Source organism: Clinocottus analis, unplaced genomic scaffold (assembly GCF_023055335.1).
Source record: "Clinocottus analis isolate CAN_PGR_092001 unplaced genomic scaffold, fCliAna1.0.p SCAF_7, whole genome shotgun sequence".
Taxonomy (NCBI): domain Eukaryota; kingdom Metazoa; phylum Chordata; class Actinopteri; order Perciformes; family Cottidae; genus Clinocottus; species Clinocottus analis.
In genome coordinates, this window is record NW_027176229.1 from 4,399,240 (window position 1) to 4,420,195 (window position 20,956).

General features: G+C 44.0%; 1 protein-coding gene across 4 annotated transcripts; it reads right to left on the reverse strand.

Moving 5' to 3' along the window:
• Positions 1-981: 981 nt before the first annotated feature.
• Positions 982-20,830, reverse strand: golga1 (golgin A1). Of its 4 annotated transcripts, none has more exons than XM_068566675.1 (24): positions 20,657-20,830; positions 19,771-20,062; positions 17,662-17,752; positions 15,425-15,499; positions 14,365-14,462; positions 14,250-14,282; positions 11,354-11,482; positions 10,934-11,103; positions 10,753-10,843; positions 10,564-10,647; positions 9,948-10,073; positions 9,371-9,466; positions 9,029-9,124; positions 8,729-8,824; positions 8,420-8,560; positions 8,212-8,286; positions 7,671-7,760; positions 7,418-7,520; positions 7,095-7,255; positions 6,204-6,362; positions 5,333-5,392; positions 4,201-4,425; positions 3,972-4,058; positions 982-3,458 (listed from the first exon to the last, which is right to left on the reverse strand). In XM_068566675.1, exons 2-24 carry the CDS (start codon positions 19,897-19,899, stop codon positions 3,378-3,380), a joined length of 2,496 nt encoding a protein of 831 aa, XP_068422776.1. In that variant the 5' UTR covers positions 19,900-20,062; positions 20,657-20,830; the 3' UTR covers positions 982-3,377. The 4 variants fall into 4 exon arrangements, with proteins under 4 accessions (XP_068422776.1, XP_068422775.1, XP_068422777.1 ...); XM_068566674.1 differs by having other exon boundaries at positions 19,771-20,065; XM_068566676.1 differs by lacking the exon at positions 15,425-15,499 and having other exon boundaries at positions 19,771-20,065.
• Positions 20,831-20,956: the final 126 nt, after the last annotated feature.

Genomic DNA, 20,956 nt, shown 5'->3' on the forward strand with positions numbered 1-20,956 from the left:
CAGTCTTTTGGTAAGCAGTTGAGAATGCATCAGCAAATCATCAGCTCAACGAGTATCATCTTCGACTAGAGAACCTGACATCGTCCATGTGCTCTGAGGCGTTACTACGAGCCACGCAGCTGCAGGTTGCTCACCTTGTAAACTTCCTCAGGTTCTCCTTCTGGGTCTGGTTGATTACAGTCGGGACTCTGGCGATGGATTTACGGACAACTCGGCTGCAAAGAACAAAATAACAAAGTTAGACTCCGCACGTGGAACTCCACTTCCTTTAAAAGACGGCATGCTAACAAACACGATGGAGTCGTGTAACTTACGTCAACATAACAGATTCAACGAGCTTTAGTCCGCTAAACGTAACTTACGTCAACATAACAGATTTAACGGGTTAGTCCGCTAAACGTAACTTACGTCAACATAACATATTTAACGGGCTTTAGTATGCAGAGTTATTAAAGGAGTCTCGCGTTGCTCACCGTCTTTCCTCTCGCTGCCCGTTGGAAAGACCGGCTGCTGCGCGTGCGCACTATTTATAGCTTCCGGAGACTTTCTTCTTCGTTGCTTTGTTTCACTTTGACGACCTACGAACAGCGCCGCTCATTGGTGGAGCGGGGAAAGGCAGACGGAAACAACAAAAAGATAACGAACTACCTTTTATAATTCTTAGGATTTTATAATAATTTATGTGGATTAGTTGCTCTTCCTACAATGCATTCAGAAAACATTCACACTCTTCCCACGTTTAAGTTATGGTACAGCTTTATACTGACATTGTGAAATAAACTGTTCCCTTTTCACTGGACAGGTGGTACCTTCATGGTAGGGCCTCCGGTCAGTGAGTAAATGTGTGAATGATGAAGAGACTAAAGAAAAGAGAAATACAGTCCATTTACCATTCCCACCAAATATGGAGAAATTAGAGGTAGGAGGAGTGATTTTATCATTTTAAGTTTATTAATAAATGTTGAAAAAAGAAACCTTTGTCGTGGCAGATGTTAAATGATAAAAAGCCAGACAGCAAAGCTGTAGTGATTGTACAGGTGTTTCAGGATGTAAACACAGCAGAATCAGGTTCAAAAGGGCATTCAGAGTTTCTTTTGCTTCTCACAGAGATAGCACATTACATCCGTCTGCTACCTGTCACTGGAAACACACGAGGACGATGCATTAGAGATGTTCTCCTGCATCCTAATTCACAGATGATGTAATCAGCAGACACAAATTGAAATGGTAGAAAAACTCAAATCGGACCAAAATTACAGTTCTGTTGTTTCCGTGACTGAGAAGATGCTGAGCATTCCTGCCTCATACTGTATGCATAGAACTGGAAAGAACACACTTCCAGCATTGTGTGTCTTTTAGAGACGAAGAGTTTAACAGTCAGCATGCAGACGCGCTGGGCTTCCCGCTGATGTCAAGATATTGACGAACATGATAGTGATGGGGCAGAAACTGGGTCTAGCGTATGATTATGATAATGATAAATACTGCAAACTGTCACATCAAACCATTTACATCCACTGATTTATAAAGTCCTCAAAGCATACAGTATGTACATATGTCTCTATATAAATATACATGTGGAATGTACTTCAAACTCATTTACATTAGCAAAGGCAGGTAAAGGTAGAGCGGGTCCTCCCGTCGTCATGTACATTGCATTCACTTATTTTATCACATAGTTATTTTGTACAAATGGACAACCATCAGCTTGTTAGCTCATTCATATTGGTGTTAAAGGACCATCTGTGATAGCATAGCATCAGCCAGGGCAGCCATTTTGGTTCCTCCAGCAGATAGCTGAGGTTGGGACCATGGTGAGATTAGGGTCTGCCAATCCAGAGGACTGGTGAGGAACCAGTAAGAGTGCAAAGGCCGTTGAGCTGCAGCCCTCTGATCGCCGTACGTTGTCTTCCAGAGAGCACGGACACGTGGAATATGTTCCATGGCTCTTTATTAACTAAATCCACGAGATTCTTGTCCAACATGTGTTTACACTGTCTTCTGATACTTTTACTCTGTATATATTATACTGCAATACTCAAATGAGCCTAAACAATCTATACCAGGATATCTGTTCGTGGCGACTTTAGTCTTTTCATCGTAACTCGGTTGTGTCCAAACGTGACACTTCAACCTGCCTGACCCAATATCTTCCATGGTCACAGGAGCGGCTGTCAAGCATTGAGAAATACATTGCATTTCCTATAAATTCTTCACAATGAAAGTCCCACATTATTCTGCTGCTTACTCTTCCCACATATACAGTGTTAGTCGACTGGTTTTTATTGCAGGATTGCTGCTAACAAAGCTCTGCTACCTTGCTGATAAAACACATCTTCCTATAAATTCTTCACTTGAAGTCCCAGATATTCTGTTAATAAAATCATTTATTTTGAAGCCGCTGAATCCTGAATGTTGTGTTTCATCAGCAGTACCAGGACTCAGCCAGCAGAGCTCTTCCCTACTGAGAAACTGGCTTGTGTCCACATGCTGTCCACACCCCACTGAGATCTGAACTCAATGTGAGCCGGGCCACATCGGGCCGTGGTCCGGCTGATCGGATCCCAATGAATGCAAGATGCGATGTCGAATAAAGCGTCCTGGAATGATGGACAGCAGAAGTCGAACCATGATGTGAAGAAATTTGGTAAAAAGGTAATTTTGAAAAGAAATAAAACCAAGTTTTGTTAAAACCTACACCCCCAACTAACATTTTATGATTTGAAAGTCAACACAATGAATTACAACTTATTATTCATCAATAATCACCAAAATATTTTTTTTGAATTTGTACTAGTGGCCGTATAATCCAACTAAGAATGGATTCCCTTGATTGTGCTCAGAACTTTGTGAAGTGCTATGATATTAACGGCATAGTGGACACACATTCACCACAAAGCCTCCAGGCTCTAAATGTGAACCCCTTTGTGTCTATTTGGAAAGTTCTACTCAAGTCTCACTGCTACTGAAACCCAGCCAGCTGTAGCACCCTGTACCAGTGTCATTAAGAAGCCCCGTGTGATTTAAATAGAAAGATTAAGCAGGTAACGCGCTAAAAGGTCTTCAGCAATCAATGCTGCACCATTTGTCCAGTGTAGACATTTCATGTCATATTGTTCCAACAATTTCTTTGCACCTTTTGCTGTTTTCACAGAATTGAAAACATGTTTTTGACAAAAAAAAATTGGAGTCTTAAAATTCCAGTGTGTCAATTTACCCTCTTTAACACATGGCCAATTGTCTGCCTTAACCACCGACAAAAGAAATAATGTCATTTAAAATCATCAGCCCTTCTGTCCCCACAGGGCAGAACACTACAGTCCTCACAGAGGCCTTTGGGTCCCTCATCTCATCCCGTCAGCTCTTCCTGCTGCTCATCAGCTCCACTGAGGCGAAGAGCCTGAGACTGAAGGGCGGATGGTCCCCTTTGGAGAAGGCTTGGATCCAAACCAGGACATCTACAACACAAACACAGCAGTCACTCACCAGATCGAGAAGGTAATTCACACCTCAATATGTTTTAATCATCTAACCCTAACATTCACACAGAATTGAAATATTAAGCGGCGATACAGCGTTATGATTTGTTTTTCAGAATGAGAATAAAAGCATCAAACAGGGAGGCTCAAACCAAGACGACTTAGTCTCAGTCCTGACCAGATCCCCTCCTTTCTTTCTTACCTTTCATAATAAAAGCCCTCAACATATACACTGCATTCCCAGAAGGGACTTCCATTCACAGAGCATTTCACGAACAGGAAACAAAATGAAATATCTTCCTGTAGCTTTGTGCAAACAGGTTAGCTCAGACACACTCTGGGCCAATAGGATGCTGCTCGCGGTCCTCTGCCTGAAACAAGCTGCTGGATCTTTGTATGGAAGCCGTGTCGCACCTGTCCCTGCTGGTATGAATACTTTTGATGCAAAATACTTGCAGGCCAGTATTTGGCTTTTAGAAATGAAATACCTACCTTGTACTCCAGAGTTTCTTTCAACATGTCCTCTTCTTCCCGAGTGAAGTTTAGCAGCACAGATACAGCTCGTATTAGCTGGAACGCCTGACAGAGCAACACACACACATTCACACTGGGTTGTCATTGAGCCAACAAATACCAGGCAGCCCTTCAGAGCTGCACACTCAATGATTATTTATTCATTTCAGCCGACTCAGGTGTTAAAGTGAAGGCACTGAGGACTTACCTCGGCCTCTCTGGATGACATAAATTTGAGTACGACGTGTTTGAGATACTCGAAATTGATTTCTCGTGAGTCATTGAGGTCTGAGGTGTTGGTCACCAGGGTGTTGGAGGTCGGGGGGCTCAGGCTCGATGCTGGCAGGGGGTCCGGACAAACCCGCTCTTGTTTTTCTGCTCGGCTTTCTGGAAACCTCTCCTTCCCTTCAGCTTCCGGCTCAGGCTTTAGCTTCTATGGAGGACAGAGAAGGAAACACTTGTCCAGAGTATTCACTTCTATCACCCGTCAGCCTCGTGCTGAGATCCTTTACATTCATGTTTCACCATCAATCTGCCCTCAATGTCCCGCAGCAACAAAGTGAAAACAAGTTTTGACATGGGTTGGGTTCAAGTCTGTGCTCTGGGCCACTCGAGGACATTCAGCTGTCCCCTAGCCACTCCTGAGATGTCTGCAGGAAGGTGCACCTCCGGCACAGATGCTTTCCTCCAACAACATCAACAAGCTCGACGACGACAGCTTTCACGTCTCGCATGTGTTTTCGTGACTAAACGAGATTTGGAAACCTCATCAGGGCTTCAGAGTGCGACCTCCTGTCAGTCCTGTGGTGTGAACCTCACCAAGACTCACAATCACAAGACTGTTATGCAGCGAGAACGAAAAGAATACGTTTGAATGGCAGCTGTAGAAAGAACTGAACATTGTCCTACTTTTACGTGTTATATTACATGGTAATAAAATCATATATATCATAAACATTTATATAATTTATTGCAGAGCATCGGTGTGTTATCTTTTGCCAGATTTGCTCGCGGCACGCAGAGACAATAGACCAGACACTGATCTATAGATCCTGAGCTTCATGTCCAGTGTAAACCTCATAAAGACACTGGGCTGAACAGTGAGATGAATCTTTTGTTGCTCTAATTAGGGCAAACTAATGACCAAGGAGTCAACTTTGTTTCGTCTGCATCGCAAACAGAACACAGTCTTCAGCGGTGTCCTGTGTTGTGGTTTAACAGGTGACTCTTGGCCCAATGGGCGTGGCTGCTCATAGTGACGGGAAGCTGACGAGGGACTCGCTCTGTTATCATGAAATGCTCAGTGTGCAGACATTTTGTCAGAGCAAAGGAAAACTCACCAGTTCCTTCTGCAGCGTCCTCTTCAGTTCTGCAAGTCTCTGCTGCAGCTGCTTGATGATCTGCAAAACAATGCCAACAGGTTTATGTCAAGTCGAATGGAGCTGCTTGCTGTTGATGTTTATATTTAATTCACCCCCAGGTCTGAGTTTATGTCCAGCCACTGGAAGAAGTGGGCAAGGAGCTGAAAAAGGAAAATCATGACACAGGAGACACGACAGCCAGAGTTGATGACAACTAGCTACAGTTAGCTTGTAAAATATGGATATAATGATTTTGCCATTCATCAGATCACAAATGAGAGCAGAATGACTCCCATCAACTCACTCCCCACTGCTGGAAGGAGAGCAGGCAGCAGGAGAGCGGGCTTGTGCTGTGAGATTGTAGAAGCCATTGTATGATTTGTGTTTTACCTGCTCGTTTGATTCGATTATGATGACGTCAGGGAGCGTCAACGTTAAATACGGACGTCACCTGAGTGCAGCCAGGTGTGTGTTTTTGGTTAGAGAGCGGATGGGGAATCTATTTTCAACCACATTAAAACGCATTTAGAGACAAAGCAGGTTTTTCTGTTCAAGTGGAGTTTCATTTACTTTCTGTTATGCAATAAAAAGGATCTAAAGTGACACTACGAGGGAACGTGCGTTAATTTACCGACTGCTGCAACACAGAGATCACTGGAGCAGGCAGGACAATAGAAGAGGTCTGATGTGAGGGCGTTAACGTTCTCTTATTTCACGACAGACTCGTCCCAAACTGACGGGTTGATTCAAAAACAGCAGACGGAGTTTCATCTTAACACCAGCATTGCTGCGTTTCATCCTCGCAGTCATCTCCAGTTTACTCTTTAAGAGGGGGAGGAGAGAAACTGACCCGGTTCTTGTCGGAGAGCTGCTGCTCCAGCTCTCTGTTGACCTTCTGAAGGTGATCCAGGTCATCCACCGTCACGCTGCCGTTCTGATCCTCCTCACACACTTCGGGGCTTTGGAGCTGCTCCGTCAAGGTCTCCACCTCCACCTCCAGGTACGAGATCTGAGCACATACACCACACTGACCCTTCATTCACTTTCCATTAATGGCTCTTTTCTCTGTGGAGAAGCTGTTGCACAAAACAGGTCATCAGTATGTCAACAAGATGAGAGCAAAGTGATGGTGGCCCTCAGAGAATAAATACATGTACAAAAGTAATTACAGCAACACAAAGACACATGAAGAACTATGTTATGACAAATAATTTTTAAACGCTGTATCTCCTGGATGTGTTTTTTATGTGTGATGGAAAATGAACGAGAAACACAGACTTCTGGGTAATCCTAAACAAAACCACCGTTACAACTTTGTGTTGGACTGAAACACAACGTGTGCTCGCTGCATCAATACAGACTTCAAAACTGAAGTCTTCTGGTTTGGTTTCACATTAATTCAATGTGTCAGTCACTAATAAATACATTGAACTAAATTAATACACATCAGATAATACATTTAATTCATGATAATTACAAAATACAATAAGATAAAATTGTAATTTGAGTGTGTGAATAATTGGTCAAACTAAATGTTAAAGAATACATTTCCAAAAAGCAACGTGACTTCAAAATGATGGTACACATTAGTTTGCTGGGAAGGATCATGATGGTCTGTTCATACACATCGTAGTGTTACATCAAACCGTTATGTTTAAGACAAAACATGGAAATACAAATAGATTGCATACCATAGCCTGCAAATCTAGATATTATGAATAAAGTGTGTGTGAGTGCTAACCCGCGCCTGGCAGCCATCGAGCTGCTGCGTCTGGCTGAGCAGCTCCTCCCTCAGGCTGAGCAGCTGGGCGTCTTTGTCCAGCTGCTGCTGCTCCAGCTCGGCTCGCTGCTGCTCCACCTGCTCCTGCAGCCGCAGCAGGGAGGCCTGCCCACACTGCAGCTCTGCAACACACAACACACACACACACACACACACACATAGAATTGAATGCATATTTAAGTCCACCGGTTTAAGACACAAAGAAGAAATACTTTGAGAACTCATGATTACAAAACAAAAGCACAGCACTCCGGGTGCCAGTAAGCGGAGGACAGTGTGTGTACCATTCTGAAGTGCGTGGACGTCTTCCCCGCTCAGTGCGAGCTTCTGTGAGGCCGTGGACAGTTCTTGCTGTGAGTTCTGTAGCGATGTGGTCAGCTCTCCCACCTGTCGACAAGCAAAGGAAACACTTCCTGACACACACACACAGAATGACACGTAGCTCAGAAGGTCTTTTACTCAGTCTTATAACCTGTAGTGATCAAGAGCTGCCTGTTCTCTCTCTATTGTTGTAAATGCTGCATGCCGCCTACAGACCTGTGCCTGAAGCTCCTCCTTCTGCAGTCTGCTTCCTTCTAGAGCTTTGGCAATTTCAGTGTTCACCGTCTGCCGACTGTTCAGCTCCGCCTGAGGGAACCAAGACAAGAGGGCTCGAAACACACTCTGCTCTCCGTTGTGAAACATAGCGTTTTCTGAGAGACCTCTAGGTTTTCTAGTGGCTCTGTCAATTTTGGTGAATGTTCTGTGTATAAAGCTGTATCACTATATGTGACAGTTGCACCTGGTTAACATATGGAACAAATGGAAGCCCATAAGGAACTTTATTAAAACGATTAAGTAAACTTTGAATTGAAAAATGTAATTCCACAATAGCGTTTCAATTTTCCACATGTGCAAGTGCCATTTGACTAAAAAATGGAAAAGCAATAATCCAAATTGCATCATCATTTTCTCACACAACCATAACTAACGGGCCTAACCGACTGGACGGGGCAATATTCAAACATCAGTTTAAACGGAACTGTTTTACATTTGTACAGGCATGAAATAAACCACAGTGCGTTGTAGCTGATCTTACTTTGCTCTGTTCCAGCTCCTCCGTCCTCTGGCTGAGAGCGGAGGTGACCTCGTCCCTCTGCCTCTCCAGATCCCCCTACAACACAAGAACAAAAGAAGGTATCGTCACCGTGGAGCAGACGGTGCTCTCTCTTCACTGCAACACATACATTTATATCCCAGAGTCCAACAGCATGACCACTGCATGGTGTTGTACATCAGAAACATACCATTCTGTCAAGCAGCCTCTGTGTTTCTGTCTGTAAAGCGGTGATGCTTTCCTCCAGGCGGCTGGCTTTCTCCTGACTCTGCTGCTCTAACAAACACACCTGCTGATCCAGAAAGGCCTTCTCTGCACTCCACTCTGCTTGCTGAACACAACACACATCAAATGTACAGTTCAACAGGTGGAACAAACCCACATGAACTTAATATGTCATTTTGAGTTCCAGTTAGCTGAGAATAACATGTGACACGTCTACTCCAGCAGCCACTGTGGGACATACAGGCCATCTCCATCTCTTGACCTCTGTGCTCACCAGTTTGTCCACATGCTGCCGTTTCTCTGTGAGCTCATGCTCTGCACTCTTCAGTCTCTCGCCACTCTCTAGGACATTCTGCTCCAAATTAGCTATCTGAAACACAGAGTAGTACAAGCATCATCAGCTACTCATCAAAAATCACTGTATTTGGGATTAAGACATGGCCAGGCATATGAGAATGCCTGGCCATTTCCTAATGCTCCACTCTTGTCAGCTGTCATCAGTCAAAAGGAAGGACAAGTTAATTGGGGGCACTTCATAATGTCAGTACGGGTTATTCTGCTTCTGATCGCTTACTTGTGCGTCTGTTCTCTCTTTGTAGGATCTGGAGGACTCGTCTTTGTGTCGGAGAAGGTTCTGCAGCTCAGTGATGCTGCAGCTCATTCTGGATGCCTAGATATTAGATAGACAAACACACACTATTTGTACATGTTTTTGTGTCTATGTGACTAAATGTTTTTGATATTCTATTGCAGGAGAACAAAAACAAGCTGTGTCAGTGTAAATTACTTCCATTACTTTGTTTTTGTCTTAGGCTGTCATTATAAGTGTCTGACAAACATATTGAGAGAACTGAAGATATTTATTTTAGAGGTTATTAACCCTCCCTGGGTTCAGTGAACAGACGCTGCCGCTCACCTGCGTCTCCAGAGAGCTGACCGTATCAGCGTGGTTGGTCCGAACCTCCAGCAGCTCCGCTCTGGTCTCCTCCAGACTCTCCTCCAGGCTGGACTTCTGAAAAGCCAACAACTGGACTGATTAACAGGTCCTATACAGTTCCCTAGAACAGGCACATAATCATCTTGAAATAAACTTAAGGAAGCTGAACATTGCATCTATTAGTTTCAACATAACATGTTCAACACAATGCATTAGAAACTTCTTTAAAGAGAGTGATTTAATTAAAACTAAACAGAAAAGAACTTAATCCGCTTATGAATATTTTCTGATAATGAGCAATATGTGTTTACACCAATGCTGTTTGTAAACATCAATTATATTACCACGTCATCATTACAGACAGGACTTTTGACTTCATCCTGCATTTCATTTGATTTCATTTGATTGACAGATAGCGGTTGAGAAATAGATAATTGCTCTCAAATAGCTGAAAGACTGCATGTTTGGTATGTACATACTCGTGTATATACATAGTCTATCAATTACAGTGGAAGGAATCTTCCAGCATGACAGAAGGTAGCCCTGATGCCTTCACCTCCTGCAGGAGCTCCTGTAGATGCTCGTCCTGGCTCAGGTTCCCCTGCAGCCGTCTCTCCAGAGACGTGGCTTTCTTCTGAAGGTCCAATAACGAGCGCTGCTTGTCCTCCTCTGTTACAGCAGCCTGATGATGTCAAGGGAAGACATGAAACAGGCTTCCATCCAACATTTCATACGTCAATTTAAAAACTGAACTGCTATTATTGTCCTGATGAGATATTTGAGATTAACTCTGTACTTCCTGTTTGCTCCACAAAAGAATGACGAGGCTCTGAATCTTCTGCCTTGAATACTTATCGTTCTTAATTATTTGATGCTTGAGGAGATCCACACAAACTAATTGCTTATTGGACACACATTGTACACCATAATAGTACAACTACTCTGTACTAGGGCAAATACATCTTCTATCCACGATCAGGCCCCAATACTGATCTTATAAATGGGATCATCGTTTTATTTCAGCTTCAAGTCGCTCAAAGTGACAGCCCTACTGTGTGCTGCTCATTCACAATGTAGTGATTCATTCTAAGCGGTTAAAAAAAAAAAGTATGCATCATTTGCATTTTACAGCACACACATAGACGAGAGTGTCGATTGGAGGACGTCCTGACCTTTTGTTGCTGCAACTTCAGCGCGTCGTGCTCAGCCTGCAGTTCCTCAAGGGACTTTTCCAACGTGGACACCATACTCTGTGACTGAAACACAAACACTCACTTGACTCTCAGGTTAAAGTACAAGTGAAAGGTGACTTTGTAGTTAACTTTAGTAAAGACGTAGTGGGAGCTTGTGTTGGGACTGACCCTCTGGAAGTCTTCAGAGACCTGCTGGATGACGGACTGCAGCTCTCTGGCCTTCTGGTCCGCCTCCTCTCTGAGCAGCAGCAGCTCCTCTCTGTACACATTTAGTCAACGTTGATGTAAAGACTCCGAAGCGTGACCCGCAGGCCAAAGTGAAGTTTTACAAAAGAGCATTCCTTCTCACCGCTCGATCTCCAGCTCGGAGTTGAGACTGCAGCTCTCCTCGTGCTGCTGTTCCAGAGTCTGGAGCTTCCCTCGGGCCTCCAACAGCCCTTGCTTTGCCGACTGAATTTCTGCCTCCTTTTGCTGGAGCTCCAGGTCCCGCTGGCTCAGCTGCTCCTCCTTCTTTAGCAACTGAAGAATGGGAAATAAATGGTACTCAAAGAACATACCGTGCACTAAACTCTATGAACCCAGGTGACATCAAATCACACCTGAACAAACTAATGGCCTCTCACACGCCGGCCTCTCCTGTCTGAAAGCTCGCAGAAAGCACCTACTCTTTCTACTCCTATTCTATTTAAATCACAAAACAACAAATGGATGGTTGGTTAAAACCTGCGCCACAGTTTTTAACCAACAATCCAACTCCATATGTACGCACCATATGTTTAACTTTAGCCAGCTCCTGCTGCTGGAAGCCCTCCAGCTCATCCAGGTCATCCCTTTTCTGGAAGAGTGCTAAGCTTTGCTCCATCATGTCCTCTACCCGGGCTGACAGGGAAGCCTTCTCCTAAACAGACACAACAGTGACACCATGAACGTACACGTGCATTATCCACGTTCAGGACATGAGCATGTCTCAAGAAACCAAAGTGAAATGTGCTTTCACACAAGAATAGGACCGTTTCCCTTTAGTCACTCGTTTCACTGACTTTCAATAGACAGAACACGCACAGTGTTACTCCTGGTCACCTGCTGACATGTCGGTGAACATCCTGCAGTCATATGGTGACATACAAAGACACTTGCAGAAATAGAGGTTTTATGTCATATACATCAGGATATGATTCATTCATAATCAGTAGGTAGCACACCTGTTACTCTCTGAACCGAACTGTCTGTCCAAAGGCCTCTGGGGACATGGGACTATCTTTCTGGGCAGATATCCGGGCCAAGACTGTGTGCTGCCTGTTATGTACAGTCTGATTAGCAACTTGGGATGTGAGACAACTTGTACCACTGGATTGTTTCACACATAGACCATTTACAAGCTCATTTCAAACCAATAAAAAACGAAATCGTCGACGAACCACGGGTGGGCGTTACATTTCTACCAATGGGATCCATCTCATTTGCTCTACACAGACCTGCGTTCCAATGTGACTGCTGCTACTGCTGCTGCTACTGCTACTACTACTGCTGCTGCTACTACTATTGCTGCTGCTACTACTGCTGCTGCTGCTGCTGCTACTGCTGCTGCTGCTGCTGCTGCTGCTGCTGCTGCTACTGCTGCTGCTGCTGCTGCTGCTACTGCTGCTACTGCTGCTGCTACTGCTGCTACTGCTGCTACTGCTGCTGCTGCTGCTGCTGCTGCTACTGCTGCTACTGCTGCTGCTGCTGCTGCTGCTGCTGCTGCTGCTGCTGCTGCTACTACTGCTGCTACTACTACTACTACTGCTACTGCTGCTACTACTACTGCTGCTGCTACTACTACTACTACTGCTACTACTACTACTGCTACTGCTGCTGCTACTGCTGCTGCTGCTGCTGCTACTACTACTGCTACTACTACTGCTACTACTACTGCTACTACTACTGCTACTACTGGTGCTGCTGCTGCTGCTGCTACTACTACTACTACTACTGCTGCTGCTACTACTACTGCTACTACTACTACTGCTACTACTACTGCTACTACTACTACTACTACTACTGCTGCTACTGCTGCTGCTACTGCTGCTGCTGCTGCTACTGCTTCTACTACTGGTGCTGCTACTACTGGTGCTGCTGCTACTGCTACTACTGCTACTACTGCTGCTGCTGCTACTACTGCTGCTGCTACTACTGCTGCTGCTGCTGCTGCTACTGCTGCTGCTGCTGCTACTGCTGCTGCTGCTGCTACTGCTGCTGCTGCTGCTGCTACTACGACTACTGCTACTACTGCTACTACTACTGCGACTACTGGTGCTGCTGCTACTGCTACTGCTGCTGCTGCTACTGCTACTACTACTACTGCTGCTACTACTACTGCTGCTGCTGCTGCTGCTACTACTACTACTGCTACTACTGCTACTGCTACTACTGCTACTACTGCTGCTACTGCTGCTGCTGCTGCTACTGCTGCTGCTGCTGCTGCTGCTGCTGCTGCTGCTGCTGCTGCTACTACACAGGAAACCAGAATCAGTTTGGACTGTGAATGCAGAATCTGTTCACCCTTAAAGTCTACTGGCAATGGGACAGGAGTGTTTACAGCGTCGGTCTCAGACTCGAAGGCCGATATTTTGTGGCCCCCCACGTAACATCAAAGTTCTATATAGACAACACGAATAAGCAACACTAGCCCCTTGGTTTAAACGTGATTCAGGAGTGACAACAAGTGGAGGGAAAATATGTCCTGTCACCCGGACACAGTCATGTCTTTCAAAACCTGCCGTGAAGAGAAAGGTTGGCGATGAGCACAGACAATTTCATGAAAAGAGAGAGATGGAATATTTTTTTATTGAGCCCTGGGTCACTACGACGTCTCTTATATGCACAGAAAAAGTTGCGGTGCCCAAGTAGTATAACAGCAAACGTCATCATTACTCAACAAGACATGCTGAGGAATATGCAAAATACCAGGGAGATGAGAGAGAGCGAGTGAAGAAGCAGTTGAAGCAAGCTACGTGGTGCGTGAGATGATCGCTAAAGCGGGAAGGCCGTTTAAAGAAGGAGAGTTCATAAAAAAACTGAATGTTACAGGCTGCAAGTATAGTCTGTCCAGAAAAAAAAACTTGTTTTTGCAAGATCAGCCTTTCAGCCAACACAGTGGCTGAGTGCATTTCTGACCCATCACACATATCTGTGTGAAACGCTCTTCTCCACCGTAAACTGTAATAAGTCAAAGTAGAGGTCCAAACTTACTGATGAGCATCTTAAAGCCATACTGAGGGTCTCAACTGCTTCCTCCCTCCAAAGCCAAATGTGGCTCAACTGTGTGAGACGAAGCGCTGCCAGGTCTCTCTGGCAGCAAGGAGTAGGCAGGAGAAGCCGATGTGCTGAAGAACCGTTCATGCGCTGGAGAAACGTTCATGTTCTGAACCGTTATTAATGAAGATTGGATCAGTTGTACTTTTTTTTTTTGGTACCTGAACTACTTTTCTTGTGGAATACTTGATGCGGCCCGGCCTCACCCAGACTCTACCTCCAACCCAGGTAAATTGAGTTTGAGACCCCTGGTTCACAGTACTTTTAGCAGGTTTTAAAAATGTTTAAAAAAAACTGCATATACACTCCAATCATGGTGGAAAAAGGGTTTATTTGAGTGTGTCAAAAACAAAGATATTTAAAAGACGTACCTTTTCCACGTCAGTCATCTTCTCCATCCATTCCTGCAGGCAAAGCACAGAGAGAAAGAAGTAAACACGCTGCATATTAGACAATAGTACAATTGTGCTCCAGAGGGGCAATTACCTGGTCCTTCTTTTCCAGGGCTGAAGCCATCCCCTCTGCCATCCTGGCTCTGCTGGCCTGGTGAGACTCGTTCTGGTCTTGAAGTTTCTTTATGGATGCTGAGCAGTGAAAGTGAGAAAGAGAAAAGGGGGAAGATGGAAACCATACAGAGGTTTGTATGCAACTAGAGAGAACAGAAATATAAAACAGCACAGACAGTGGCGCCGTTAGTAGCTGTGAAAGGTTAAGAGTCAGATTAAGAAGTGTGTTCATCCCAAAAGCAGAGACAGGCAAAGCCAGGCAATGCATGGCAACGAACAAAACGTGAAAGCGCTGTTTATCAAAGCTAACGCTGCAACATCTGTGTGAACTGAGAGAAAGAAATCCACCGTTCAGTCTACATCTCCTGAAGCTGATTGCACAATACCTCAATACAACCAACGACAAGCTGAGTCTACTTGTCTTGATACTTGAGAATAAACCTTAATAATCACTTTATTTACCATCAGCTAAACTCTTTAAGAGACGGTTGAGCCCAAATCTAAAATGAATATTGTTTCCCATACATGAGTGCTATCTATCAATCTAGATTGTTTTGGTGTGGGTTGCCTAGTTTGTAGATATCAGAATGAATGATCAAAAATACATGATGTCAGATGTATGAGTCCCCGCACTGGCAGGAAGCCCAAAAGACCAGAATGCAACACAGAGAGACGCCCAGGCCAAATAAGTCTCAGGAGCATTAACCAAATCTAACAAAACCTGAACTAAAGTCGTTTGTGGGTTGATGAGAGAAAGTGAGTACACCAACAAAGGAACAGACAATGCATACATAACTTGGAAATCACTGTGCTAAAAACACTACCAGCGTAAAAGAGGGTGGATGAGGGTGGATTTCTAGATTCAAAAGAGGAAGCATGTAGCAATCCCAAAGCAAACCTCTAAAGTCCGAGATGTTAGCTTCTGACATGAAACAAATCCTCTCCATGGGAGAAGTGACGATACGCCAGGTGATGGTTGTTACAGCGGACAGAAAGAGGAGAGAAAGGAAGCTAATTGGGAGGAGAGTAGAGGTACGTACAATCCTGATGCTTTTCTAATGCAATTTCAAGCTTCTCCTTGGTCTTCTGCATAATTCGCAGCTGCTCAGCGTAGTCTAGTGTGGGGAAGTAGGGTGATGTGTACAGACACACACACACACACACACACACACAAACACACACACACACACACACACACAACGGCAGATGATGGTAAAGAGAGGAGGAAGGAGAGAAAGTGAACAAAAGGAAAGGGAGAAAGCAAAAGGGAAAACATGATTGAGAAATAATGGAAGGTAAACTATTAATGATTTTCATAACTGAGAAAACCATACTGGCTGAAAAGGCTGCATGAGAATGTGCGACCTTTAACCTTTTAAAAGTCACAAAAGCCACCCAAAAGAAGGAGGAGCTAGTACACTAAGAGAGGAGGAAAACGTTGATGTCAGGATTGTGTCCCGTTGAGCATCGGTCACCAGGCACACATTTAATACAGAAGGCGACGGGTGAGCCTGCTCACGCTTACAGAGAAATCTGCTCTCCTGATTTCATTCAAACAGAGCTTTACTTTTCAAAGGTTGAGGAAAATTTAGATGGTTAAGGGAAATGAAAATATAATCAGCGTATTTAGCATATAACTAAGTTTGCATTGATGTTTAACAAGTGTGTCCTTTCTGATAAACTGCCACCATCTTATTGGAAATGGACTCACTCAAGATTAGCATCTGGATCACTGAGAAAAACACAATGTTGACAAACTGAAGAGTGTGTGTGTTTGTGTGTTTACAGTCAGGCAAAAATCACATCACTGAAGATGAACTTCTATATGACTGATTCTATACACAACAGGTCTGTCTTATGGACGAGAAGCACTCAAGTTTTACTACCAAGACCAGTGTTGTGTCCAATATGTTGCCTGTTTTGAGTGCAAAACGTTGAGGAATTTGTCGATTACCAAAATACCTCATTTTGCGTTTCAAGAGACGAGGATTCTGGCGGAGAACAAGCTGCAGCTAAAACGCATCGCTGAGATCAACAATGTGGAGCTCTGCACTCTACACACTGGAAGCGTCGCAGCAGTACAGCTGCTACGCAACAACTCTTCCCTGAGTGAAAGCATCCCAAAGAGCCTCGTCATGACGGCACAGGTTTATATTTTCTGTTTACTCTGTACACGCATGAGCGAGAAAAGGGCTTGGACTAACATTACAGGATGTAGTTAAATCAACATACATGAGATTATTACTCCAGTGATGACATAAATCCATGATAACCGTTTTAGGTTTTCAGTCACTCTTCAGTTCAGAGAGTGTTGCTATAACACAAACATTCATTCACTTTATTTGTCCCAGCAATCCTTTTTAAATTAGAGTCCCAGTATTTATTTATCAGGCATCTGACACACAGTGTCTATTGAACGACACATTAAAATATTAAATCAGACAAGTTTTAGTATTTATTTTGGGTAAATTCATTGTAATATTAAGATATCAAGATTGATAAAAAGATGAGGTTAAATGAATCAATGAAAAGATGAATCAATGAAAAGAAGAGGTTAGATGAATCAATGAAAAGAAGAGGTTAGATGAATCAATGAAAAGAAAAGATGAGGTTAGATGAATCAATAAAAAGATGAGATTAGATGAATCAATGAAAAGATGAGATTAGATGAATCAATGAAAAGATGACTTTAGAGGAATCAATGAAAAGATGACTTTAGAGGAATCAATGAAAAGATGACTTTAGATGAATCAATGAAAAGATGACTTTAGATGAATCAATGAAAAGATGAGGTTGGATGAATCAATGAAAAGATGACTTTAGATGAATCAATGAAAAGATGACTTTAGAGGAATCAATGAAAAGATGAGGTTGGATGCAGCGTTGGTCTCTGGTTGCGGTCCTGTGAGGTTGCTCTGTCTGGTTATAAACTTAAAAACTCTGGTTATAAAAAGTGCTTTCATTTTTGTGGGGGTGACACAGAAAAGAGGCGTCCAAAGCAAAATGGATAGTTTTGGAAATGGGGCACATTGTGAGCTTGAATGTAACTGATCATGTACGACATCATTTGCAGGTAAAAACCGTCAGTGTCACGTATTTATCAACACTGCAATGACAAGTTTTGATTAAAGGTTCAACCTTGGTGATTCAGAAATGGCCATTTGATTTAATTCTGAGATTTCCTCATCCAACAGTTATGATTGTATAAATTGCTAACAGGTACACGTTGGTCTCTCCTCAGAGCTACAGTTGCTGAGCCTCAGCCCGACAGTCCTACCTGAGAGCTTGGCCTCCAGCTTCCGGATCTGATCATTCCTCCTGAGAAGCTGTGTGGGCAGGTCGTCCCTGGAGCTGCTGCCATCAGATGCCTGTGTGTGTACACACACACACACACACACACACACACACACACACACACACACACACACACACACACACACACAGTTTGTAGAGAGACATTCTTCTAAAGTTCCTCTTCAGTCTGAAATCATCAAGTGTGTTCACAGCATTTCAGTAATAACGTGTTGCGTTCAATGCAGGCAGCATTGATCTATTACTGGCTGGTTCTGATCCAGTGACGAGTCAATCATTTATATTGTTTTCCTGACCCCCTTATGCCTAATCCTCGCCAACCCAACCAACAAAGACAACGAGTTAAAGAAGAGGACGTAGTCATCGTGACTTCACCCAATGGTTTGTTTTGAAGCCTCCAATTTGGCAATATGGCGGTTGCCATCTTGTTTTTTTGAAGCCAGTGAACAGACGTGACCATATTAGGACTGAGGCATGATTTAGAGACGACATAGACGTCACTGGTGTGGTGTCGACCTGTCAAAAACTTTGTAGCCCCGCCCTAAAGCATCCCCTGCTTTATGGTCTGTTTGAGACTAAATTACCATAATTTACTAAATGAACATCATGTTGTATTGAAGAAGACTTGAAACTAGAGATTGAGACATAAACTCATGTTTACAATGTTTACTGAGGGAATGAATCAAGAGAGAAGTCGAGTCATTCATACAGTCTTCTATACAACTAAAGGAGTCGCCCCCTGGTGGTCAGGATAGAGAATGCAGCTTCAACACATAAAGCATAGACTTCTATACAACCAGAGGAGTCACCCCTGGTGGTCAGTAGAGACAATGCAGGTTCAAGGCATTTCCACATTTTCTTCAGTTGTCAAAAAAACATAAGTGACAATAAAATGAATACGTTCCTGAATGTGGTGCATGTGTTACAAAGAAAATCTCTAGCGGTGCCTGAAAGGTTATCCAAGTTATTCTTCTCGGACACAATGTCACATGTTAGCTGGCAGTACTGCTACTCAGTGACTTTACTAAATAATTTAGCAGAGTGCAACTAAGACGGCACAGTGAGGGGTTGCACTACCCTGCCCCAAAGAACAGAGCTTTGCAACCGATATATGAATTTCCTTTAAGAGCTGTGTGAAAAACCTTTCTCTAGATAACCAGATGGAAAAAGATCGAGAAAAGCCTAAAAATGTCACTGCACGCACTGCAACCCAGTGAACCAGGTGAAGTGAGCAGCTCAGGAACAAAAAGAAGAAAACCGAAGATTAAGTGAGGCATGAGTGTGTGACAAGAGGGATGAATGACTTGGCTTCATGTGGACCGACACGGTATCCTGCTACATACAATCAATACAACACAATGTCAATCATACCCACGCTCGGTTTCCTAGACTGGTGACTACTTTAAAAGCCAGCCAGTGTTGACAGCACTGACCTCAAAGTCATGCAGTGAAAAATTACATGAGAGAAATTATGACAAGACCATTCATCCTTGATCAATATTATTTTTCAATCCAAGTTTCATTATGGTGGGACTGAAAACAATGCAGTCACGGTGTGAACAAAGTTGAAAAAGAAAACTTGCTACTTTCTTATTCTCTGACCTGTTTACTAAATACTGTGACGTTAAATGACTTCCTGTTTTTGTTTCCGTTTTATTACTTTTTATCCAAGAATATGAATTATCCTGTAAAATCAATTGATAATGCACCATCTTTCTTTTCCATATATGGATAAACATGCCATTCCAGTGACTGGTTTAACCCTACCGTCAACTAGCTGGTGCGATACAAAGCTATTCTGCTGAAAGACTGAAAACAACCATTTCATTTGTTCTTAGTCTAGAACAAGTACTTACGTATTATGGATGTATATTGAAATATTGAAGTACTACTTTCAAAAAGAACTGTACTTATTGATAGTTATGGTTTTCCCTAAACATTGTCCCTCTGTTGGTTGGGCCACAGATGTGTGACGCGTTAAGGGTTTAGACTGTTTAGTAAAATAAAACCAATGCAATAATGCCATCTGTGCACCAATTAGCTAAAGACAGGTGATGAGTTCACAAGTACTTACAAAGTCATCTCCCGAGTCTGCCCCCAGGGAGGTGATGGATTCCTTGCTGATGGTGCGTGGGATGCGAACGCCACTCCGAGGGGCCGTGGCCGCCTCCTCTGCGATCTTCTTCTTCAACTTGGCAAACATGTCTGTCCTTAGAGTGTGTCTTTCTGAGAGCAACTTGAAGTTTGTGGAGACTGCGTGGCTTTCCGTGATGCATGGGGTTTATGGCTCCATGTTGTGAGGCTTGAAACAGAGCCTCATGCAGAACCACTCAAAACTCACTTGTTCTGGTAACGCCATCCTGCTACTGCTGGAGACAGAAAAGAGACAGTTATCAAAATGCCAACAATGATAACAGTGGCTCATTGTTGTTGAGACCAATAAACAAGATCAAGATATTATCATGTAATCTTAATGAGACACATCCTAGAACTTGTTTACTTAAGGATACTTCACTGGATGTTTCTCACAGTTATCCAATATTTAGCTGATAACCATTATGCCTCAAAGCAACCTTCTGATGTCGCTCTCCGGGCATGCTAACTGAGTTTAGGATCTTCTTTCCATGGCTCATGAAACTGAAGAATGCAACTCATCAGCAATGAGTGCATCGGAGAGATTCTGAGTTTGGCTGAGCTACATGCATCCTCACTAACTCTGACGTGAGGAGACGTCAGGCTACCAGCTGCTGGGACCGGTCCGGTGTCGTCTCTCCCCGGGGTTAGTCCGGGGAAGGGCGGACTAGGTGTGACAGGCAGTAGCCAGCTAGCTCCTGTGTTGTCCTGTGTTGACAGTAGCCAGCTAGCTCCTCTCGCCTTCACAATGATAGTGGACGTTAGCGCCACAGGGCTATGCTAGGTGACGTTAGCTCGCTCCTTCCCTCAGGTCGCCTCTCTCTTACCATATTCACTTCGATAAAGTATCAGTCCGTGACTCCTCAATGGCGGCGCGTTGGCCTTCGGTCTGTCTCCCCTTAACGGATAGCTACCGTTGTGTCAGTCGGTATAAACCGGCTCATGACGTGCCCGTCTCGTCCAAGCAGCTAGCTGTTGCTGCTAGCAGGTGAGCTACACGTAATCAGCAACACAGACGGCTGGAGACGTCACGGCTGCGCCTCTGCTCATTGGGCAGATCGGGGAACGCAGCCAACGCGCGCCGCCGACAGGCCGGAACAGCGATGGCAGCCGTGCGCGTGCACGGG